The sequence below is a fragment of the Zootoca vivipara genome, chromosome Z2 (genome assembly GCF_965207765.1).
Source record: "Zootoca vivipara chromosome Z2, rZooViv2.hap1.1, whole genome shotgun sequence".
Taxonomy (NCBI): Eukaryota; Metazoa; Chordata; class Lepidosauria; order Squamata; family Lacertidae; genus Zootoca; species Zootoca vivipara.
This window is the reverse complement of record NC_142585.1, coordinates 10,439,550-10,464,886: the sequence shown is the minus strand read 5'-3', so window position 1 is coordinate 10,464,886 and position 25,337 is coordinate 10,439,550. Positions and strand designations below refer to the sequence as shown.

General features: G+C 43.2%; 1 protein-coding gene across 1 annotated transcript in view; it reads left to right on the top strand.

The window, feature by feature from the left end:
• The window catches only part of NRK (Nik related kinase), a 113,272-nt gene extending 88,739 nt beyond the window's left edge, over positions 1 to 24,533 (top strand). The window contains exons 27-31 of the mRNA XM_035113283.3: positions 4,812 to 4,912; positions 6,912 to 7,061; positions 13,523 to 13,682; positions 22,425 to 22,564; positions 23,319 to 24,533. Coding sequence (XP_034969174.1) covers positions 4,812 to 4,912; positions 6,912 to 7,061; positions 13,523 to 13,682; positions 22,425 to 22,564; positions 23,319 to 23,402 — 635 coding nt within the window. The 3' untranslated portion in view covers positions 23,403 to 24,533. The remainder of the gene's footprint in view (positions 1 to 4,811; positions 4,913 to 6,911; positions 7,062 to 13,522; positions 13,683 to 22,424; positions 22,565 to 23,318) is intronic.
• Positions 24,534 to 25,337: the final 804 nt, after the last annotated feature.

Sequence of the window (25,337 nt, the reverse complement as noted above, 5' to 3'; positions counted from 1 at the left end):
CCCCTTGTGGGCTGCTAATAGCCAATTTTAGCACAAGATTTCTGTTGTTGTTGTTGTTAACTGTGATGCATTCTGTTTCACTTCGAGATCTTTAAAATAATGTTTTAGTTTCCTATTAATTCAGGAGGAGAAAAAGCTAAGGAGTAAATCCTGTGCAAATCTGGAGTGGTTGGGTGATGTCTTGTACACCTTGTTCCGGAAAAATGGGCCTACAGGGTGAAGATTCCTCACCCCTTACAGGGGCGTAGCCAGGATCAAAACTAGGGGGGGGCAAGCCATGGTCATTCAGGGGCGGGGCCACAAAGTGGGAACGTGGGCGGGGCTACAGGGCCAGCTGGCCTGATGACATTGTGGTGGTGGCAGGGGCGGCAGCGGCCACCTTGTGCTTCTGGGGCTGGCAACGGCGGCGGCTACCCTGCTTGGCTGGAGAGGACGGGAGGGTCGGGCAGGCGAGAGGGGGTGACAGGGTGGGCGAGGGCGAGGCGAGGCACGGCCGCAGTCACGACGGCTCCGAGGCGTTGCTGCATATCAGCATAATATTTCAACCATGTTGTGGGTTCAAGCCCCACCTTAGGAAAAAATTCCTGCATTGCAGGGGGTTGGACTAGATGACCCTTGTGGTCCCTTCCGACTACAATTCTATGATTCCATTGATATATTACCATAGCATACGCATCATTCTGCTTTCTTGAATTGTCCTACTCCTAGGCATAGCAGCCAAATCCTAGAGCTCTAGGTGCCTCTCCCCCCCCCCAATTACTGGTAAATACCGTATTTGAAAGAGTCAACCCCCCCATTTTGATGGGCTTTCTATGTGGGGCTTATCTGCCCCCCCCCCCAGTATTTTATTAAGGATGGAAGAGGGAGGGAAGGAAGGAATAATAGAGAGAGGGATACCTCATATTTGTGGGTGCCTCTGGGTGATGCTGTGAAGCTGGAACTCTGCAGCAAGAGGATGGGAGGGTCGGGCAGGGGAGAGGGGGTGGCAGGGCGGGCGAGGGCGAGGCAAGACAGGGCCGCAGTCTTGATGGCTCCGAGGCGTTGCTGCATATCAGCATAATATTTCAACCATGTTGTGGGTTCAAGCCCCACCTTAGGAAAAAATTCCTGCATTGCAGGGGGTTGGACTAGATGACCCTTGTGGTCCCTTCCGACTACAATTCTATGATTCCATTGATATATTACCATAGCATACGCATCATTCTGCTTTCTTGAATTGTCCTACTCCTAGGCATAGCAGCCAAATCCTAGAGCTCTAGGTGCCTCTCCCCCCCCCCCAATTACTGGTAAATACCGTATTTGAAAGAGTCAACCCCCCCATTTTGATGGGCTTTCTATGTGGGGCTTATCTGCCCCCCCCCAGTATTTTATTAAGGATGGAAGAGGGAGGGAAGGAAGGAATAATAGAGAGAGGGATACCTCATATTTGTGGGTGCCTCTGGGTGATGCTGTGAAGCTGGAACTCTGCAGCAAGAGGATGGGAGGGTCGGGCAGGGGAGAGGGGGTGGCAGGGCGGGCGAGGGCGAGGCAAGACAGGGCCGCAGTCTTGATGGCTCCGAGGCGTTGCTGCATATCAGCATAATATTTCAACCATGTTGTGGGTTCAAGCCCCACATTGGGGAAAAATTCCTGCATTGCAGGGGGTTGGACTAGATGACCCTTGTGGTCCCTTCCGACTACTATTCCATGATTCTATTGAAATATTATCATAGCATATGCATCATTCTGCTTTCTTGAATTGTCCTAGGCATAGCAGCCAAATCCTAGAGGCCTAGGTGCCCCCCCCCCAAAAAATTACTGGTAAATACTGTATTTTAAAGAGTCACCCCCCCCATGTTGATGGGCTTTCTATGTGGAGCTTATCTGCCCCCCCCCCCAGTATTTTATTGAGGATGGAAGAGGGAGGAAAGGAAGGAAGAAATAGAGAGAGGGATAACTCATATTTGTGGGTGCCTCTGGGTGACGCTGTGATGCTAGAACTCTGCAGCAAGAGGAAGATACCAGTACACCTGTACAGGAGCCTTGTAAGCAGCTTTCTCTCTGCTTGATTTACAGCAGGCACGTCCAACAGGTAGATTGTGATCTACCAGTAGATCACTGGATGTCTGTGGTAGATCACTGCTAGATCACTGGCACCCCTAAAAAAAGCTCACCCAAAATTTTCCTCCTCCCTAAAAAAAGCTGAACTATGACCTGAAGCCCTAAACAAAAATGGGCCTCCCTCCCTCCTAAAAGAAGCTCAACAAGTTTGACCTAAACCCCCCAAAACAGGGCTTCCCTTCCTTAAAAAAACTCAACAGCTTAGACCTGAACCCCCCAAAAGGGGGTAGATCACTCCCAGTTTTTAACTCTGTGAGTAGATCAGAGTCTCTCGGGAGGTGGCCACCCCTGATTTACAGTATACAGATGCTGGAGGAGGGGCAGACTGGAACACCACTGCTTTTTATAAACATCACTGTGTCTATCAAAGCTACACACACACCCCTTCTTATTCACTTCCTTTTAGCCTTGCAGAGCCACCTTAGTCAAATTGAATCCTCTGCACCCTCATTAAATCGCCAATAGAACTGTTAATGCGATCCCTGAATGCTCATTAACAACTCCCACTGAATAACAATAGGGTGAATAGGGTGAACCTTGCCTGAAGGGATATTCTGCTCCATTGTCTTAACTGCTAAAGTACCGGTAGCCACTTTGCTTTATTTATTTGATGTGTTTTTGTTACAGCTGTGTTCCCCCCCCCCCCCGCCCCCAGCAAGTGGAGAGCTGCTCTTGCTAAAGCAAAGCCCTTTCCACTTCAGTTTTTGGAGGGGGAAAGTGCTGGTTATGGTCTGTAAAATACAATAATTTTTTGCTTCTAGGGGGGGGCAGCTGCCCCCTCCTGCCCCCCCTGTCTACACCCATGACCCCTTATTTGAACACCCCAGATTCAGAGGTGAACACCACTGACATCATATAGCTCTTGTCTACATGAGCAAGATTTCCAAGGTCTTTCATTAAGATCAACATGCTGAAATAGGTCATTTGCATGTGGAACAACAGACACTATCAATTAGGAGCAATATCCCATCAAGATTTTGCATTATCCCTTCTTAACAGTTTTGATCCTAAATGGTTACATACAGAGGGAATGTTCTTTCATATGCAGTGGACTTGTAAGAGGGTAAAAGAGTATTGGGAAATGATCCATAATGAATTGGGGGGGGGGGAATGTTTAAACGTACTTTCCCCAAAAATCCAGAGTCCTTTCTGTTGGGGATAATTCAGACTGAAATTCCCAGGTGTATACAGCTACTGCAGCCTGTGCTTTGTTAGCCCCAAAATGGAAAACGAGCAAGGTCCCAACTAAAGAAGAGTGGCAACTTAAGTTGACAGATTTAACATATAGAATAAGAGAACAAGAAGAACATACGTTTAAAGAAGATTGGAAAAAGTTTATGGGAAATAATTGTGTATCCCTGAAAAACGCTGGCAGCATTAAGATAAACAGTGTAAACAAGTTTTGATGGATGCAATAATGGAATACTGAATGGTTTTGCTTTCGTAAAAGATGCAGGTATTTATGATATGTAAAATGAACCATGGAAAGAGAAGAAGGGAAGTCATTGATATCTTAAGAATGTAAAATGAGTTGTTTTAAATTGTACAACAGAAAACTTAATAAAATTATATACTAAATGGTTACATAAAAATTCTGGTAGAGGGTTCATTACTGTCGTTTCATTCCAACCTCTGATGTGAACCTGAGTGTATGGATAAATCGAAGACTGTGATTGGTCTCGGGATTGAAAAATCAGGATAGATAACTATGTAAACATACGAATTCAAGCCTCGTAAGACTATTGTAAGCCAAATTCATTATATTCAGTCTCATATACAGACTTCTTATACAGGTCTACTTGCTTAAATGTCTGAGCTCTGGGTTTGTCGTGACCACCCATCCCCCTCCCCCTTAGAACATGTTGTCTTGATTATTATTTAGCTTGTATCATTTGAATAGTGGTTGGTGTTGTTGAAAAATTGAGTTTTTAAAAACTTATTCTTCCCACTTCTGTTGTGCAAAGAATGATTTAGAGCAGTGGTTCCCAACAGGTGGTCCGGGGACCCCCAGGGGTCCGCGAGCTATGCCAGAGGGGTCCGCAAGATGCTATTAGAATAAAAAATAAATTAAATATATTTCGTATGATAACAGATTTTTTGTTTTGGCCGCTTCCTGCATGAGCAGAGTCTAGCGCAAAACTAGAATTAGATAGAGGCAGTAGTTCTGCTGTATGCCGTTAGGTGGCGCATTACAAACACTACTGTTTTGCAAAGAGGCAGCGCGTGCATTCTACTAACGCTCACCTCCCCAAGATGCTTTGCGCGCGTCGGCTTCATTTGTGTGCTACTGCGCAGGTACCCTGTCTTCTCCATTCCCCTCCCTCCTCCCTGGTGCGCGCTGCCTCTTTGCAAAACAGTAGTGTTTGTAAACGAAGTGTTGTTTTTCGCAGAAGCTACAGTTCGTGTAGTTAAAAATGGACCGTTGGTTAAAAAGTGGTTCATTAAAATGACAAAGGCCTACAGATGAAGAGGAAGATAATGCATTTGATGTTCAAGCAACTGTAAAAAACGTATACATATAAAATATAAAAAGACTCTTAATTTGGCTCTCACTTTTTAATTTTAGGATTAGGAATTAATGGGGGTCCTTGTCACAATAGCGGCTCAATGAGGGGTCCTCGAGAAAATTTTGTTGGGAACCCCTGATTTAGAGAGTCTTTCCTGATTTCTGTGCCTAGCTCATTAAAAAAAAGAAAACTATTACTTTTCAGTGAAATACGAGAGGATCAAATTTCTTGTGATCGCTGTGAAAAACTCAGTTGAAGTCTACGCCTGGGCTCCTAAACCATATCACAAATTCATGGCATTCAAGGTAAGTAAATAAGAAGAGATTCGTACTTACTTTCCATAGTATTCTCTACACATGCACACCCAAAACACACACATGAACAGAGTTACGATCATCTCCCTGTTTCATCCTGTAATGATAAAAGATCATTGTCTGAGTTATTGGATTCCCAGTGGCAAATAACCTATGGGATGGCGCCCAAATATTTATGTTTGTCGATTGCTTATATTAGTTTTAGTAACCTAATTGAACTAAAGTTTCATAAACTGTCTGTATCACAGAAGGCAATGTAATGGAAGGCAGGGGAGGGCCTGCCCAATCCAGGCTTTTGTTCCCTTATATACTGTAACTGCTAAACCCAGCTAAGCAAGACCTAGTCTCTGGCATGTCTTATGCTGCCTTTAACGCTGGACAGGAGTGCTTTCTTGGGGATTCAAGCCAAATACTTAGAATCATAGAATTGTAGAGTTGGAAGACCCTTCTCTGCCTGAAATCCTGGGACTCAGCTACATTAGTAAAGAAATAGCGATTTGAATGCACTATAAACATGCAACACCAGATGGCGCCAGACAGCGGGAAATTTTAAAACGCGATTTTCCATAGAGATCTTTTTTTCTTTTTTATAACTATCCTGTGTCTAGACCCACCTCCAGAGAGCCGCTGCCACCCGTTTAGATAGGAAAACAGACTAGCCTGGTAAAAGGCAGATATGTTCTGGTGCATTAAAATACGGTAGTTCTTAAAAAATCAAAATCTGCTACCTTCTTCATTGACCAGAATGATTTATAATCTCGTAATCTCACTGATTAATCAGGCAAAGGTTGCAGCACTACTGCCTAATTTGTACCACAGTATTAAACTGATTTCACTGCCCATTCCCTCTTTCCAGAGAAACTTGAGAACCATGGTTCTGTGAAGGTAGGCTAGAGATTTCAAACAAAAGGCTTTTCAGCATTTTGCCAAATTGCAGTCTCAGGGATTATTTGGGAGAAGCCATGACAGGAAAGTGGTCTAAGGTTGCTCATTCTTTTATTTTGATGTGGGGTTAGATAGGGAGCTTTATGGGAACATGAATTCAGCTCGCATAACTTGGGCTATCTCATAGATATGGACCCTGAGAATCATCTAGCCATCCCTCTGCAATGCACAAATACGTAGCTTTCCCTTATGGGGATCGAACCTCCGACTTTGGCATTGTAAGCACCGTGATCTAACTAGCTGAGCTATTCATAGTATCCTGTTCTAATAACTCATAGTCCATAGTCATTCTTTGTGAAAGCGGATGCGGGTGGCGCTGTGGTCTAAACCACCGAGCCTCTTGGGCTTGTCAATTGGAAGGTCAGCAGTTCAAATCCCCATGATGGAGTGAGCTCCCGTTGCTCTGTCCCTGCTCCTGCCAACCTAGCAGTCCGAAAGCACGCCAGTGCAAGTAGATCAATAGGTACCGCTTTGGAGGGAAGGTAAACAGCGTTTCCGTGTGCTGTGGTTTCTGTCACAGTGTTCTGTTGTGCCAGAAGCGGTTTAGACATGCTGGCCACATGAACCGGAAAACTCAATCAATCAATATACTTTATTCGACCGATAGTCAGAAACAAAAAACATTTCTCAATACAAAGATAAACATATAAAACTGAAGGCATCAGAGGGATACATAAAAATATAAAAATATAAAACTGAAGGCATCAGAGGGATACATAAATGGGGTATGACCATGCTACTAAACCTCCTACAGATAACCCACATCAAGACATTCGATTATACGTTTCCGACACTTGAGCGCCAGGAAGAGGAATTTAGCCACTGAGAAGGTTATTTTCCCAGTGGGCTTGTTGAGCAAATACGCTGCCTGCTGTTCTCTTGGTCGGGAACTAAACTGAGATAAATAGGGGGGTCCTTTACCTTTACCTTACCTTTACTTTACCTTACTTTTGTGGGGGAGGAAAGGAAATGCTAATCAGGACTCTTTCTGGTTACATGTTTAATTAACAGTAAGATTCACAGTGTCTGATTCTTCTCTTTGCAGTCCTTCACTTCACTTCACCACAAACCACTGTTGGTTGACTTGACGGTTGAGAATGGACAGAGGTTGAAAGTGATCTATGGCTCACCAGTTGGATTTCATGCTATTGATGTGGACTCTGGCTCAGTGTATGACCTGTACCTTCCCACACATGTAAGATACATCATTCTTTAAGAATCATGACAGTTTGCGGGTGTATGTGTGTGTCTTTTTCTTCAGCCTATGCAGTTAAAGAGGGTCTCATCACTATTAATGCTGTGACTGTTATCATTATTTGAATTTTTTTTCTACTCCACATTTCCATCCACATGGGTCCCCAGAAGCCAGAAATTCTCATTTGTTTAACAAGATTTATTGCAATAAATGTAACGAAATCTCCAAATCGTTTGCAATAAATAGTAAAGCCATCAACAAGAAACAGTTAAGAATGAGAAATTTTAAAACATTTTAAAAGATAATTAAAATTAGCAGCAAAAGGTTCAAACACGGTACAGTAATGTCTACGTGTCTGGATAGAAATATATTTTAACATTTAGTATCCGTGTTGATTGTGGAACCATTCAAGATATACTGAGCTTTATAAATCTAAGTTGGTCCTCTCTCTACATGCAGTTTGGGTATTGTTGTTGTTTAATTATTTGATTTATTCATTTATTTATTTATTGGCCATTGCTTTTCTTCCAATATATTAGGGGCAGCATATACGATTCTGCCCTTCCCACTGTCTGACACAGTTTTCTCCTCTCAACAACCTGTGAAATAGCTAAGGCTAAGAGATAGTGTCTGGCCTAAGGTCATGCTGTGAACTTTGTGACCCAGTAGAGATTCGAGCCTAAGCTCCTCTGATCTTAGTACACCAACTGCTACTCCATTTAATTAATAGAGTGCCATGAGCAAATAATGCTAATGAATTTTTACAGGAAAAATAGAACAGGGACCGGCCCAAAAGGAGCTTGTACTCTAAGGCGGCCTGCTATCTTTTTTTTCTCGTTCTTCTTCTTTGACAATCACTAGTAGCTAAGTAAGATTGTCTTCCATGAACACAGTTTTAACAGTGAGTCTATAAGTAACTGTGGAGGCCAATTCTGGATCCACACGCAGGGCCGTCTTAAGCATGCCTGGGGCCGTGGTGTGACGGATCCCTCCAGCGCCCCCCCCGCCCCATTTCCCAGCGCAGCAGGTGGGCAGGAGCACTGCGCCACCCAGCCTTCCGTAGGGCCGGCCCTGGGCCAGGGGGCGCTGCCCGCCCCCTGTTGCGATGCCCCTGCACGCGGCGGAAGCTGCCCCAGGCCTGCGCGCCTCCGGAGAGCGGCCTGAAGCCGCTGAACAGGGGAGGTGCGCCTGGGGCAGCCTCAGCCGCGCCTCTCAGCAGGCGCAGCAGCGCCCCTGGTGGCCTGGCGCCCTGCACTATCGGGGGCAGGCCTAGAGCCAGCCCTGTTCATACCTCCTTCCACAGTGGGGATATTGGTTTCCAGGTGGGAGTTGATCACGGTGAGGGTTTGCCAAACGTGCCTTCCTCTTAGCATGTTTCTCCCTTTTGTACTGAGTTCGAGCGTCTTCAAAGTCCATCACACTTTTGGTAAAGGCTGTTCTCCAATTGGAGCGCTTGCAGGCCAGTGTTTTAGATGTGCCTTGAGACAGTCTTTAAGCCTCTTTTGTTGACCAACAGTATTACGCTTTCCATTTTTAAGTTTGGAATAGAGTAGTTGCTTTGGTAGATGATAATCAGGCATCCAGACACCATGACCAGTCCAACAAAGTTGATGTTGAAGAATCATTGCTTCGACACTGGTGATCTTTGCTGCTTCCAGTACACTGGCATTAGTTTGCTTTTCTTACCAAGTGATGTGTACATTTTTATTTTTATTTTGAGACACCGTTGATGGAATCTTTCGAAGGAGTTGGAGGTGGCGTTTATAAGTGGTCCATGTTTCACAAGCATACAGTAGAGTTGGTAGTACAGTAGCTTATAAACAAGCATTATGGTTTCCCTGCGAATGTCCTGGTCCTCAAACACTCTGCACTTCAATCGGGAGAAAGCTGCACTCGCAGAGCTCAGGTGATGCTGGATTTCGGCATCAATATCAGCCCTTGTGGAAAGATAACTGCCCAGGTAGGAGAAGTGACCAACACTTCTGTGTTGACGAACGTTACACCATCAAGTTGGATTTGTGGCGCTGCAGAGGGGTTGTTTTGTGCCTGTCGGTGGAGCACTTTGGTTTTGGGGGTGTTGAGAGATAGGCCAAGCTTTTCATAAGGTGCTGTGAAGATATTTAGGATGGTTTGGAGGTCATCCTCTGAGTGTGCACACTATATTGTTGTCAGCATACTAAAGCTCTATGATGGAAGTTACGGTAAACCTAACTCAGATTAAAGAGCTTTCTGTCTGTTCGATATTTGATTTCTACTCCAGTGGGGAGTTTTTCTTTGACAATGTGTAGGACCATGGCAATGAAAATAATTAATAGAGTTGGGACGCTAACACAATCCTGTTTAACACCTGATCCTAATGTTAATAGTTCACTTTGAGAGCTTTTGTTATCTACTGTACAGTTGTTGTTGCTGTTGTCAGCACTTGTCATAGCTCTGGTAAGGAGCACATCACGGTGATCTTCAGCTCAGACAATTACATAGTCTAAGAGGTGCCAGTGGTTCAACCAAAGGTGCCTCCATGATGTTTTAAATTTATTGTTTTGTCGAAAGGGTGTGTTAATAAAAACAAGGTTTAGCCCTGCACATATAGTTAATCCCCTGGTAAACCCAAGACAGCCTGTTTTGTCTTGTTGTGATCCTGCATGATTTTGCACTGTGATTCCCCCCCCCCAAAAAAAAAAGTTTTGGGGAGGGGCATGATTCACATGGGTCACCTTTTTTTGAGGGGGCACAATCTTGCATAGGTCACATGACTTACATGGGAGTGTGGCACCAGAAGATGGTGTCCTGGTTTTTTTGTTGCAACCTGTAGGAGGGTATGGCATAGGTGAGTTTTGAGAAGAGTTTGTAAAGAGAGGATGAGAGGTGGCAGCACATTTTGAGCAGAAGGTGGTACAAAATGTCAAAGCCTAAAAAAAAAAATGATGCTGGTCGCAGCAGCCCCCAATTTAATTAGGTACGTAGAGAAGCAATATTTCCCAGCTCAATGCCCTCAATATGAGAGCTCCCCATGGATGGTTGTGACTATTCTGCTCGCTTGTCCACCATGAGACAGAGTGCACTAAAAATACACTTTACCCCCAAGAGTGCAGGAACTTAAATAAGTGTGTCATTCCTGCAGCTGCTGGGACTTGTTGTTCCAGGAAGGGTCCAAATATGAGAGGTTCGCTATATAATTTTCTTCAAGGAGGTTTCTGGAATCAGCATCCTAGGCTTCTTTAAAAGGCAACAGACTAGGTGTAGATACATCTGCGTCTGGCTCCCACTTTCTTTCTTTCTCTCTCTCTCTCTCTCTGTCTGACTTCCGCATCAATTGGTCATGCAAGTAATACCAAGGCAACGCATCAAAATTGCTCTCCGGCTCTGGATACCTGTCCTGGTACTACGGATAGTGGCTGCAGAGACACCAGACTGCATAGCTGGAATGGGAATACTTACTTTGGCAAGTAAAGCATCTGTGGTTCCTATATGGGTCAAACGTGGCATTGAGGTGGCACAGAAATGTGTGTCCTTTGAGTTGCATGTCTGTTCGCACTTCATGAAAAGCAATAGGGGAGTTCTGGTGTTCTCTCTCCTTGTGAAAATGCTAATTGCATGGATCTTTCATAACTGAATTAGATACTCAGGTTAACCCTATTCCCGGTACCATAGAGGATGGGTTAGGACTGTTTTCAGTATGCACTTTTATCTCAAGGTTTCTTGAAACAAAGCACAGCCCTCTTTTCATGTGTACTTACTACAAATCCTCTCTCTTTCTCTCCCTCCCTCCCTCTCCCTCTCTCTCTCTCTCTCAGGAAGTGGGCTGGGGTTTGAGATATACTAAATTGCTTAAAGTTATTTGACTATTTTACAGTGTGAATCACAAGGTTTTCCTGAGAATGAGTTGAATGTGTATATTTTCTTCAATGCTGCTTGCTTTTCCTCTGTATTTGTGTGTGAGAGAGAGACATGATTTGAGCATGCTTTGAACATAAACTTCTGAATGAGCTTTGAGCAGTATGTCAGTGCAGCCTCCCCCAACCTAGTGCCCCCCAAATGTTGTTGGGACTCTCAGCTCCCATCAGCCCCATCTGCATGGACAATAGTCAGGGATTATGGAATTTGTAGTCCCAACATCTGGAGCAAACCCAATTTAGAGAAATTTGGGGGTGGCCAACTTTGCATGGAAAATGCCTAGGACTAAACAGCACAGATAGAGGGGAATGTAAACATGGCTCTTTCTCTGGTTAACAGACCTCTGAGGAGACATTTGCATGAGGTCCTTGGTGCTGAGAGAAGGAGATTAACTACCGCTCCCACCCTGTTATAGTTCCCTCATTTAAGTGCTTCTTATCTGAAACTGCTATTTGCTGCAGGTGTGTGTAGGAGGGTTCTTGACTTCTCCTTCCTTCCCAAGGCGAATAACAGATTGAGTGAGTTTTCCCACGCAGTACCCAACTTGACACTGATATACCAACCTTTGTGTAGTGCATCTTTTAAAGTTAGCGTGGAATTTTTGTTGAGACAAAAGCTATCAGGGCAGAAGGCCAACATCAAATGGAACCTGGCAATCTCTCCCTCCAAAGTGGAAGAAAGAGGTTGAATAATAGCAAATGGTGCTTAGAATAAAATAAATAGTACTACACTGTGTATTGAGCATGTGCTAAATATGACACCCAGACTAGTAAACTGTTTTGTAACAATAGGAGCTTTGCTGTGTTATTACACTGTCTGCATATTTGGAAGTTTAGATGCTGAATTCTTTTAATATATGCAGACTATCCAGAGTTCTCTTGCAAAGCTTTAATGCACCAATTTTTTATCTTTGTTGTGCCTCTAGCTCATAGATGAGTAAATGCAATGCATTAAAGGTAAAGGTAAAGGGACCCCTGACCATTAGGTCCAGTCGTGACCGACTCTGGGGTTGCGAGCTCATCTCGCATTATTGGCCGAGGGAGCCAGCGTACAGCTTCCAGGTCATGTGGCCAGCATGACAAAGCCACTTCTGGCAAACCAGAGCAGCACATGGACACGCTGTTTACCTTCCCGCTGTCGTGGTTCCTATTTATCTACTGTACTTGCATTTTGACATGCTTTCGAACTGCTAGGTTGGCAGGAACTGGTACCAAGCAATGGGAGCTCACCCCATCACAGGGATTCGAACCGCCGACCTTATTTAAATAGGGAAGTCAAGTGAGTCGACTTTCCAAATCCTCCTTAGATCACTGTCACCACCCAAGTGGTTAGTTCTGGAAATGAAACAATGTTGTTTATTCTTTGTCCATTCATATCTACAGTATATCTATCTGTATCTGTCTATATAGCTTTTATATTACTTTGTCAACTTAGACTTCGTTTTATGTGGTTTAGTGTTTGGTTTCTAAAATTTTGCTTCCAAATGTTTTAAAGACGACAATCACTAAGTTGAAATATAATGTATAATCTTTTTCTATAATGCCATTGTTAGTCTTACTGCGTTGAAATTGCTCTTTGCTCACATGACACAGGACAAAGTAAAATATTGGGCTTGGACGGTGACTATTGTACACTTTTTGATAGTTAAATATCTTAGAATTTTGAAGGGTCAGCCATAGCTCTAGTGGCTTTAGCCCAAATGTAGCAGAGTTTTCCTGCACAGCGCAGAAGCTAGTTGAGGTGGAAATGACTAGTCGGCTAGACGCAGAATAACTATTTACAGGATTTATTAAAAGAAAATAAAACCAGCAGAGTTTCTGCATACAAAGCAAAGCAAAATAAATCCTCTCTGTCTCTCTCTCTCCAACCATACGCAGCACTCCTACTCCTAACACCCAACAACTGTGCTAGCATTCCTAGATAACAGAGTTCAGTGCTAGTCGTTAACCAATCAGAGAGTAGTTTCCAGGCCAGGCAGACCTTGGCTTTCTGCCGAGAGTAAATTGACACTGCCTTGAGTTAATTGTGTGAAGCAAGAATCTATAAGTTTCCCATGAGAACCAATTAACAGAAACTGAACAAAATATCCCCCCCCCCCGGTTAAATACTGACAGTGGAGGTAGAAGATAGCCAGCGTGGTTAGTTGCCATTAATAGTCTTACCCTCAATAAATTTTCTTATTCTCTTTTGAAGCCATCCATGTTGGCTTTTCACTTGGTAGCTCAGTATTTCTTGCTATTTCTATGGTCTCTAGATTGCCAAATGGCAGCGGGGAGCATATAGACCAGGCATCCCCAAACTTCGGCCCTCCAGATGTTTTGGACTACAATTCCCATCTTCCCCGACCACTGGTCCTGTTAGCTAGGGATCATGGGAGTTGTAGGCCAAAACATCTGGAGGGCCGCAGTTTGGGGATGCCTGATATAGACCTTTTTCAAGCAATTATTATTATTATTGTGGCTTCCAGAATCTTCATTGGTTTTAATGCTCGGCCAGGATTGGTGGACTGCGGTTGCTAAAATGACAGTGTTTTCCATGATATAAATCTCAATAAAATGATGTTTCAGATCCAAGGGAATATCCACCCTCATGCTGTTATCATACTCCCTAATACCAGCGGAGTGGAACTTCTTCTTACCTACGAAGACGAAGGGGTCTACATCAACATATATGGACGTTTCTCAAAGGAAAATGTTTTGCAGTGGGGGGAAATGCCAGCATCTGTAGGTAAGTATGAAAAGAATACAGCCGCCGGGAGAGGGGGGAAATGAGAACTAAGCAGGATCAGGCCCAAAGCCCATCTCATCCTGCGTCTTGTTCTCACAGTGGCCAGCTGAATCATATGCCTCTTGATCCGTAAACAACTACCTCAAAAAGAACAAATCAATGAAGTTATCAGGAAAAACAATATCTAAAACAATCAAAACATAATAATTAAATCCAACAATAAGCTGAAACCAGATTAAAACACATGTCAACATTCTACATAACTAGATAGGCGTGCCAAAATGAAATTATCTTTAGCTGGTTCCCAAAAGAGGACAGTGAAGGTGTGTCATGTGGGAAAGTCATGTAAGAGCCAGAGGTGTCTCCACTGAAGCCTGGTCCTAAAGAGCTGAGACGGGAAACCTGTGGCACTGTGGATGTTGTTGTTTTTGAACTCCATTTTCCATTATTCCTGACATAAGGGTCAAGCTGACTTGAGCTAGTGGAAGCTGAGCTATGTACATGCTACACATTTAAAGCTCAGGCCTTATCCCCAAAGAATTCTGGGAACTGTAGTTTGTTAAGGGTGCTGGGAATTGTAGTTTTGTGAGGGGGTAAACCCACAGTTCCCATAACTCTTTTAGCATACTTTAAGTACACAGACCACAGGTTCTGTGTCCCTGCAATTCCGTTCTTTCTACAGGTAAAACTCGGGAAATTATAATATCGTTGAAAAGTGCATTTATTTCAGTAACACAACTTAAAAGGTGAAACCAATATATGAGATAGATGCATGACATGCAAAGCAAGATATGTCAAGCCTTTATTTGTTGTAATTGTAATTATTTGTCGTTAGGCAGGTCCATTATAAATGGAATCTAATTAATAAAATGTACAGTGGTACCTCGGTTTATGAACACAATTGGTTCCGGAAGTCTGTTCATAAACTGAAGCGTTCATAAACTGAAGCGAACTTTCCCATTGAAAGTAATGGAAAGTGGATTAATCCATTCCAGACGGGTCTGCGGAGTACTCAACCTGAAGCATACTTAACCCGAAGCATGGGTGTAATTGGTTCCGGAAGTCTGTTCATAAACTGAAGCGTTCATAAACTGAAGTGAACTTTCCCATTGAAAGTAATGGAAAGTGAATTAATCCGTTCCAGATGGGTCCGCGGCGTTCGTAAACCGAAAATTCATAAACCGAGGTGTTCATAAACTGAGGTTCCACTGTAATAGCATTGTTTATTTTGTAACTATTTGTTTTATTACTGTGGAATTTCCAAAAGAAAGCATTTGTAAAAACTAAAATAAAAATAAAAAATAAAAAGTTGCATTACTGAAATAAATGCACTTTTCGACGGTATTCTAATTTTCCGAGTTTCCCCTGTATTTCTGCCTCCCTTTCCGGGAATGTGATTTCCTAAGGTTCAGGCATAAGCTTCCACGCCCTGTCTCATACATGTTACGTCCTCCACAAAGCTGCAGCCACATTGCATCAGGGGCATTTTTAAAAATCCCTATGATCCAGAGTAGCTCAAGAGTCTCATTTAGTATGCCATCATTGCTTTAATGTTGCAAATTCTAGGGAGAATACCAAAATTCTCATCTACTGGATCATACTGGTGGCTCTGTTGCTCCCCACCCAATGCTTTAGGAGATTCTATCAGTATCCTTGGAAATGTTTCCCAAATGAAATGGACCAATCTGCAGTCTGTGATCCACTTTCCAAAGGTGTCCCAGTGCAGTGCAATCTGGTTTCTCCCCCAGCCCCAAACTCTGTGCTGCGGTAAAGGTAAAGGGACCCCTGACCATTAGGTCCAGTCGCAGACGACTCTGGGGTTGCGGTGCTCATCTTGCTTTACTGGCCGAGGGAGCCGGCGTACAGCTTCCCAGTCATGTGGCCAGCATGACAAAGCCGCTTCTGGCGAACCAGAGCAGCGCACAGAAACATCGTTTACCTTCCGGCTGTAGCGGTACCTATTTATCTACTTGCACTTTTTGGTGTGCTTTTGAACTGCTAGGTTGGCAGGAGCTGTGACCGAGCAACAGGAGCTCACCCCGTTGTGGGGATTCGAACCGCCGACCTTCTGATCAGCAAGCCCTGGGCTCTGTGATTTAGACTAGACCACAGCGCCACCCATGTCCCTCTGTGCTGTGGTGTCTTTCTCTAATTCATATTGGCTTAAATTAGGAATATATGACAGTGTCTGAGGTGCAGCAGGGAAGAAAGGGAAGACACCCCCCTTGCCCACACTTGGGAGGCCAAGAAACATTTGTGTTCTCAGATGCTGTTCACCGAGGGCTTGTCTAACCTAGAGCAGCAAAGGTTGTTGATAGTCTATTTGCTAATGTTCTTATAGCTTCATTGGACAGCTGCCAAGCTCACCCCTGATTCAGAGCTTCATGGCAAAAGCATGGCGAAGCTCTGTTTCGAAAATGGTTCATTTCTTTATAGAGCAAGGCTAGGCACTATATGCTGCTTCTTCTTTGGCATCATAGTCCTCATTCTTTACCCTTCCCAATTTTATTTTATTTTTAATAGAGCTGTAAGATATCATTAACACATGCCAAGATCATTCTTTTCCATGCCACATTAATTTTCAACACTAGATATACGATGTTGAGTCCTTGCATGAAATAATCTAGCCTTAGTAGCATAGCATGAAGCCTTATCAAAGGTAAAAGAACCATTAGCCAGTAAGATTAAGTCGAGCAAAATCCTAGCTTTGGGTACTGAACCTGTTTAAAAGCCTGATTTAAAATGTCCACAGAGACTGCAGCTCGGTACATAAAGTTTTGGAGGGAATCAGGAATACCCAGAATGGCTCAAAAATGTGTTTTCTTTTTGCGATTTCGCCAAGAAAGCTCAACAGCTTTGCCCAAAACTATTTTAAAAAAACTAAAAATAAAATCTCAACAACTTTTCTGTCTGAAAAATGGCAACCCTAAGAGAGGCCAGCATGCTGCTTTAAAAGCAGAACATTTGTCCTTGTGTGTGTGTGTTTTATTATGGTGGAATATTATCTCCAAAAGGGCCCTGGTGTACCTCTGCTCCTTGAAAAGTACAGCGAAAGAAATGGTAGAGATGGAATTGTTTTATTTTTATGGCCTTCAGACTTGGGACAAGAGAAGGGATCAATAACTGTAATAAGTTATTTGCACGATGCATTTAAAGCACTTTTATGCCCAGGCTCCCCACCACCACCAAAGAATCCTGGGAACTGTGGTTTGCCAAGGATGCTGAGAGCTTTTAGGAGACATCTAGTTCCCTCCCAGAGCTACAATTCCCAGGGTTAAACCACTATGGTAGGAATTGTTGCTTTGTGAGGGGGAATAGAAGTGGTATCTCCTAAGAACTCCTTAGAAGACTACAGTTCCCAGGAATCTTTGGAGGACTTTTTAAAGTAGAAAGGAAAAACAAGAAGGTATTTTATTCCAGAAGTGTTTCAGACAGAATTTTCCCACCACAAGGAACATTCCCAAAGTCAGTCTATCCTACCTGATGATAATGGCTGAGAAAACAAACTGTTTTTCACAGACAGATGGCCTTCGTTTCTGAAGTTATTTTACTCTAGTATCTGTTCCCCCGTAAACCCCCCCCCCAAAACAGCGATACGATGCAGCTGTGTAGTTCTAGCAGCAACATCCAATTAACTCCCTCTGTGACCTTCTAGTACAATTAAAGAAGCATTCCCTTCATCTCCAACTGAGTCTTCTGATTAAATTGCTATGTTGCTTTAGTGGAACTAGGGTGCTACTTCATAAACTGCTTAGAAGTCTAGGTTAGCATTAAACTGCTAATTTATGAAGACGACGATGGTGAGGGTGAATAAAAATAATAAATTTACCTATGCCCCTAGTATCACAACATCATAGGTTTCCCCTCCCCTGCCTGGTACTGGTAGCCAACCAGCACTGAGGGGTCAGAATTGTCAGCCCACAACTGAGAGCCCCCTGGTCGTCCTTTCTCTTACCAATGCCATATGCATTGTTCACCAGCCCGTCTCCCTCTGTCCCAGAAGGGGTTGGCGATAAACTAATGGCAGATGTGAGGAGGAATGTGGTCCAGTGCTTGCTTGCCTATCCCCACCTGATGACCATGATTGAGTTTCTTCAAAGCCCATGACACCTTTGGTAAAGGCTGTTCTCCAACTGGAGCGCTTGCAGGCCAGTGTTTCCCAGTTGTCAGTGTTTATACTACACTTTTAAATATTTGCCTTGAGACAGTCTTTAAACCTCTTTTGTTGACCCTGGTCCCTGTGGCCACTCTCTTGTCTCGTTGCCGCATTCTGGATTAGTTGTAGTTTCCAAGTCACCTTCAAAGGTAGCCCCATGTAGAGTGCATTGCAGTATTTTTTGTGGGGTCTGAAGCCCCCACATCCCCTAGGAGTTGGCTCATATGGAGGAAGCACGTGAAGAAGGGCCTCAGATGATGATTGCAAGTTTTGGGTCACTGCATATGGGAAGAGGCAGTCTTTGAGATGTTGCAGTCCTGAGCCATTTAAAGGCTAAATTGTTCTTTTTTACAGATCCCCATAGCTACCCAATTGTCTTAAAGTTTGTAGGAATATGGGCTAGCTCATTACACAATGCTAGGAATAAAAGAAATGTCCAGGCCTTTGCAAAAAATGGTGAGGGATGAAATATAATTTATAGATGCAAGGAAGGAAATCCCATCATAGTCATTTTAAGCTGACAGAAGCTATGTAGCCAATTTAGTAATTGGAATCAGGAAACTTGACTCCAAAGGGAAATTAAAATTATAGAACTCCAGTATTTAATTTATTGACTATTCTAGAGGTGTATGACTAAAAGGCAGGACTTTGTTGGGCAGGAAGAGAAGATGATATTTTAGAAACACATCATCCCCTCTCAAATAGAAACAGAAGCTGAAAGTTTGAAATTTACCTTATCCAAATCTACACTACATGTCTATATCAGTTTTATTCTAGTTAGTTAACTGCCATGGTTTCTATAATGTCTCTGGGATCCTTGGGAGAGTTTTTACCTCTCATTATCCTGGTTTGAGTCCTACTCTCCAGAGCAGGAGAAAACAATCTTATTCAACCCTCCATGTAACAACCCTCTAGGACAGGGGTCTGCAACCTGCGGCTCCGGAGCCGCATGTGGCTCTTTTACACCTTTGCTGCGGCTCCGGAGTGGATACGAGGGGAGGAGGCGTCCGAGCCATGCGCTGCCTGAGCCATGCGGTGGCGCCCACCACGCCCGTCAGACACTCGCGCGGTGCCCACCGCCACCGGAGCACACAGCTGCGGCGGCGCGCTGTGCGCCTGCGCCCCACACGGTGCCCGCCAGAGTCCACAGCTCTGCTGTGCGCGTGCGCTGTGCAAAAAGGACGCAAGGTGACGTTAGCAGCCCGGGGAGCGTGGTCGGCCCCCTCCCTGCATCAGCCCCTCCCCGCCGCATTTCTGCAGCCAATAGGCTCACGGGGGCGGGGGCGGAGTTATTTATTTTTTTAAACGGGCGCACTTCTTCCCGCCCAGCAGCAGAAAAGGCTTGTGGGCTCGGAGCGCGTGTTTGCTGCTGCTGCTCCTGCCTGCAGCCTGCCTGTGGCCTCCTGCCGGCCTGGTCAGGAGATTGAGGTAGATGTATTAATCAATGGGTTGATTCAATATGAGGAAATTTTATAAGTTCACTTGATGGGAGCAACACACATGAAACCATACAGGTGTCCTAATAAGGGAGTCAGAATTTTGCCCATTCCCAGTAATCAAGGCAGCCCAAACTCATAAGGCAGTGGTTGCTGGTGCCCATTCCCAGTCATAGCTGCCAAGTTTTCCCTTTTCTCACGAGGAAGCCTATTCAGCATAAGGGAATTTCCCTTTAAAAAAGGGAGAACTTGGCAGCTATGTTCCTAGTAATCAAGGCAGCCCAAACTCAAAGTTATTTTTATAATGACGAGGATGACATTGGGCCCTCATTATTAATTATTATTTACATCAGGCACTGATTATGGTACACTGGGGCCCTGATTAATTTTCTATGGCATTTTGGGGCATTGATTATTGGGCATAGCAAATTTTGCTATGGGGCCCTCTGATTTCTAATTACGTCCCTGTTTTGCGGCTCCCAGTTTATTTTTTTTCTTCGGAAACGGGTCCAAGTGGCTCTTTTTGTCTTAAAGGTTGCAGACCCCTGCTCTAGGATATTTGAAGGTGGCTATCATATCTCCTTTCGGTCTCCTCTTCTTACTATCAGGAATTGTGGCATTCATTAAGAAATCAAAACTGGCAATGAGTTTTAACAGTTAGAGCCAGTTTAATATGGTAATTAAAGGTGTTGGATTAGGGTGGGAAAACTTGAAACTCACTGGGAAACTTTGGGACAGCCACTGTCTCCCCCCTACCTCACAGGATTGTAGTGAAGCTAAAATAGTAGGAAGTGATAAGATCATAGAATTGTAGAGTTGGAAGGGGCCCCTAGGGTTATCTAGTCTAACCTTCTACAATGCAGGAATCTCAAGACATGGTCTCCCCTCCAGTTTGAAACCATGCCGGACCTTGCTTAGTTTTGCATATCCCTCTTATATTTTCTTAGCAATGTGGCTGAAAATACAATGCATTAACACGGGCAGATAAATTTGGTTAAAATTTTCCATATTATTTTCTTGCAAAAAGAATGGAATGCACAGATTTACTTTGAGAAGAAATTTACAAATGCACAAAGGAAATAGAATAACAGGGTCACCACGGAGAAAGGCCATGGTTCAGTAGTAGCACATCTGCCTTGCATACAGAAGATTCCAGGTTCAATCCTTGGCATCTATTAGTAGAGCTAGGAATGTCCCCTGTCTGAAATCTTGAGTTTCTGCCAGTCAGTGTAGGCACTTCTGAGCTGCACGGCCATTTGTCAGACCCAGTGTAAGGTAGTTTCCTGTGCTCCAAATGTCCAGAATTTTGTATCAGTGGAAACTGGAGTAATAGGCAACTAGATTGTATCTCACTTAATTGCAGGAAAATTGTAGTGTATAAAAAAAAAACAATCCCAGAACGTTCTGGGTTAGAAATCCAGAATCTCTTGGACCAGAGACTGATTCTCAAGCATCTAACAACAGAGTCAGCTATATATTTATAGAAAGACTAAGCTACAAAATGATACCTAGATGACTGAACAATAGATCAGGCAAGTTCAGACTTGCCCTGGAGGAAACATACATCCCGTGTTCTCTGGTTGCCAGCACACTTCTGAGGATGCTTTGTGGCTCTCCGGAAATGTCAGCTAACTGAAGCCTTGCTCTGTAGAAATGGAAGAAACCTGGCCCAAACTGTTGCAGCCTCCCTGAGAATTATATTTAACCTGGAAAATTTAGTATAACACTGTGACACCTTTGCTCGAAGAATCCTGAGAGTTCTACTCGGTGAAGGCAGTGCGAATTCAGTTAAAGATATTAGGGCTCCTCCACAATACCAATGCAAACACATTTACTGTTCCCTTGGGAGATGATGTTACCACTAAACCAGTTTCAAGTGCCCTGCCTAGGACAAGGAAGCAGGAGATGAGCCATGACTCATAATAGTTTCTCCACACACATGGGAGATGGGCAAGGAGAGGAATCTTGACCAACCCAAAATTCTGTTTGTTACCATATGGCTGCATATTAAAGAAGGAAGCAATGCAAATGTCTCAAATGTCTCTTAGTGAGCTGAGACATCCTCTGACTCTCTTATTGGGAAAGTGTGACACAGAGATAAATTCTGACAGACAGTCCATAAACACACCCCTTCTAGACTAGACAACAAGAATGAACCTTTGATCAATGCAGACATTTTGGTTTCAATTCCAAGGCAGCTTTCTTGCCATACATGCACACTGCTTTGCTTAACATTGGACCTGATGAAGAGTTCTGGTGAGGACCATTTTGTGACATTTTGATTGGTCAGAATAAAGGGATTCTGGAAAATTAAGACATCAGTTGTGAGTTATAAAGGGAACTGATGGTGCAGGCTCATTCTATGCAACTTGGCTTTATTATTATTATTATTATTATTATTATCATCATCATCATCATTATTATTATTATTTATTTTACATTAATCTCTGCTCACCTGGGGCTCCTGGGAGCTATGTTTGCCCCCCAGCCATAGCCCAGTTCCAGTCCCATCTTTTTCCCGCAACATGACCATGCCATGGCCTAATTTCAACGGGTCAATCAGCTTGTAGGTGGAGGGGACTAAATCAAGCTTGCAAATTTTCTCTGTTCATTCTTATGGTTCGCCCCTCACCATACTGCTGGCATCATGCGCCTGTGAGAGCAATGATAAAAACAGAATAATTGCATGGCCAGCACAGCATGCCCGTTTTTGGACACTGTAAGCTACAATAACTGCATATCCCAGTATCAGGACAGACCTGAGTGTTTGGGTTGACATCAATGGACTCCTGTGCTCCCATGAGCACTGTGAACCAATCAGAAGCATGATCTTAATTTCTCAGGTAATTTTTCACCCTCCACCCTGTCTGAACTTTAATTGGTCTACATAATTCATAATTTCATATTCAACACATAATGCACAGTTTGTATAGTTTATAGTTATTTGTTTTATATTGCTTACCAAAAGGAAACCCCAACCACACAATGATTCCCACATCCTTGACAAACTCCCTTTAAAAAACAACCCTGAGAATGACCTCTCTTTTTTGTCCCTCCCTGTCCTTGCTCCCAAATGCAACTGTCACACACCTGCCTTCTTTGTTTCTTTGTTTTACTCTACTAACATGCCCTCCTTTGTGTGTTTAAAAGCCTACCTTCAACCGAACCAAGTTATGGGCTGGGGAGAGAAAGCTATTGAACTGCGCTCGGTGGAGACGGGAAACCTGGAAGGTGTGTTTATGCACAAGAAAGCACAGAAGCTGAAGTTTCTTTGTGAAAGGAACGATAAGGTACGTGTGCTAAACGCTGCAAGATCACACGCCAGCATAAGAAAAACAATTAGTTGCATTCGTTCTCTTCTTCATGAGGGGCAGGGCTCTACTACTCTGTTGATGAAGATCCAGATGTTGAACATAGGAGCTATCTGTGCACATAACCATTTACTCCTACCTGTGGCTTTTGAATCCATCCTGTGCACACATGACGTTAGCCACACTCCATATCTATCCTCAGGGCTGGTGTGTCAATTTAGGTGCGTGTGAATGGAGAATACATCATGCAGTGACAATTAATGTAGCCCTTTTAATAATAATCAGCATGACAAACAAAAGGAAGTGCTGCTGTGTAATTAACTTATGAGATTCATTACTTTGACACCTTTAAAAAATGAATGAGAAAAATAATAATTAAGAAGATGCCTGGGTCACTGAGTATTGGTCACTGAGTGGAACCCACTTGTGGCGCAGCAGTGCACATCTTTATGACAGATCCTTAGAACAAACTTTCATGCATTGCTTGTAAACACCAAGGTTCATTGTGCTTGCTGCTGTTAGATGCAGAACATTGGGGTTGGTGAAATTTTGGTTTGATTCAGCTGGACAGTTTTTGTATTTTTAAAACAGTAAAAGAAGTGCATATCTCTTTGAATTAACATGGGTGGGTGGGTGGGTGGGTGGGTGATGTATGTGCCACATTCTCAGGTATGGCTAAAAATGTTCTTATCAACATAGAGTAACATTAACCCCCCCCCCATTTCTTCTCAAGGTGTTCTTTGCATCTGTTCAGTCTGGAGGCAGCAGTCAAATTTACTTTATGACACTTGGCCAGAACATACTATTCAACTGGTAAATCACATCAGAATGAAATGTCGTTTGATCTTTCCCACTGGATGTAAAAAGGAATCCGGTTACCGGCATTTCCATATTTTTCCACAAGGGGTAACAAGAACCCTACCATCATTATACCGTCCTTCAGCTGTGGAAAAGTTCAATTTTCTTTTCTTTTCACATAAATATTGTAATGTTGTTTTGCTAAGTGTTTTATCTTTTCATTCTGGACAACAATATGTAGATACAGTATATGTCTTGCTGTGAGCTGGAAATCCACTTGGTTTTGTATCCTTTTGCTCTTCTTGAAAAATCTTAGCCACAAGTATTAATCTTCATCTCAGAACTTAAAAGTGACAGCTTTTACTTCTCAGCAAAAATGACTTGTTGGATTCTTTTTTCAGTCAGGGCAAGTCCATGAGAACTCCCCAGTGATCTGTTGCTCTTAAGTCATTTGGGGCTGCTGGTTTCTCCTGCAAACATCCTGATTTTTATCAGGCTTTGAAACCTTGTATACGTAATGACAGTACACTGCTATACACACTATTACTGTATAATGTATTTCTAATGATATTTTAAACAGCAATGTATTGCTTACAGACATGGGGTGTTTGTAGATCGATCCTACAAATCTTGCTTGCAAAAGTGGCCCTTACTTCAAGTGCAGGATCCAAGCTCCTTCTAGTTTTTTGGGTGACATAATCTGGTTTCAATAGAAATTGCTATTTATGTATAAGTCTGTAAATATGTTCTTTACTCAACCCAAAGAAACAAGGGCCACAGTTCACTGGGGACTTCTTGTTGAAATGGGGGGGGGGGGGATTCCTGCTCATTTTAGTAGGAGCTTAACACAGCAGAAGTTGCCAGTTGATCAAACTGATTAGCCTTTAAAAGCAAGAAAACTCCCGATATGCATTGTGTATGAATTATGTCTGAGCTATAGTGACACACTGGTGTTTTTCCACCATGAAATTATATTCTCAGGGGTTTATATTTTGGGCTACTCTAGATTTTAGCTTTCAGGTTTACATGTGCAATTGTGACTTAGCTAAAGTTCATGCAATACTTTGAAAAATGCAAAGCACTATAAAAAGTACTATATACTATGATTATATAATAACTGAAAACTTGATACAAAATATTTTTTATCCAAGATAGATATACAGCAATCTTTATTGGGGTGGGGGTGGGGTGGGGGTAATAGGAGGTTGGGGAAATTAAGTACAGTATTTTAAAATTAATATAGAGATGTGCCAGAACAGAAGCTGGAAGGCCACATAAGACACATGCTAGATGTTCAGTCAGGTACATTTTCAAAGGACACTGTAGCTCAGTAACACATTTTATGTTTGCGGGTGGTTTCAGATTCCATCATTGGCATTATCTCAGCACAGCATGACTGGAAAAAAACTGGAGAGATAATGCTTGTCAAAACCATAAAAGACTGCACTAGATAGCCTGACTAAGGCAACTCCCTATGTGCCTATGCAAAGCTATAGTGATTTTAGTTAATTGCTAAAATATGCAGAACAGATATTGGAGTGCTCTGATCAGGTTTCAGGCGTGTGAGAAAGTTCTTTGATTTTATTCTACAAGCTGCAGCTGTGACTGAGGATTGCTAACTACACCAGATTAACCAACTGCAAGGAAGCCAATGCTGAAGCAGTTGCCCTGTTAGAATTCCCACCTTAAAGCGATACCCCTTTTATTTCTTCCATCGTGTTTTACAAGAAGCGGAAACTCTCAGCTGTGATCTTTGCTTCATGAAATTACATGTTTGCTTGCTTTTTGCATCTGCTCCTATTGCACAATTTCACATTGTATCTGCCTCCCAGAATTTGATGGAGGAGATAGCCATTTTGAGGCCCTTGGAATAGCTAGGATAGCCAAAGGTTCACCCATCAATTGGTTGGTTGGTTGGCCTTCTTGCTCTGTGTGTCAGACTTGTATCAAGTCA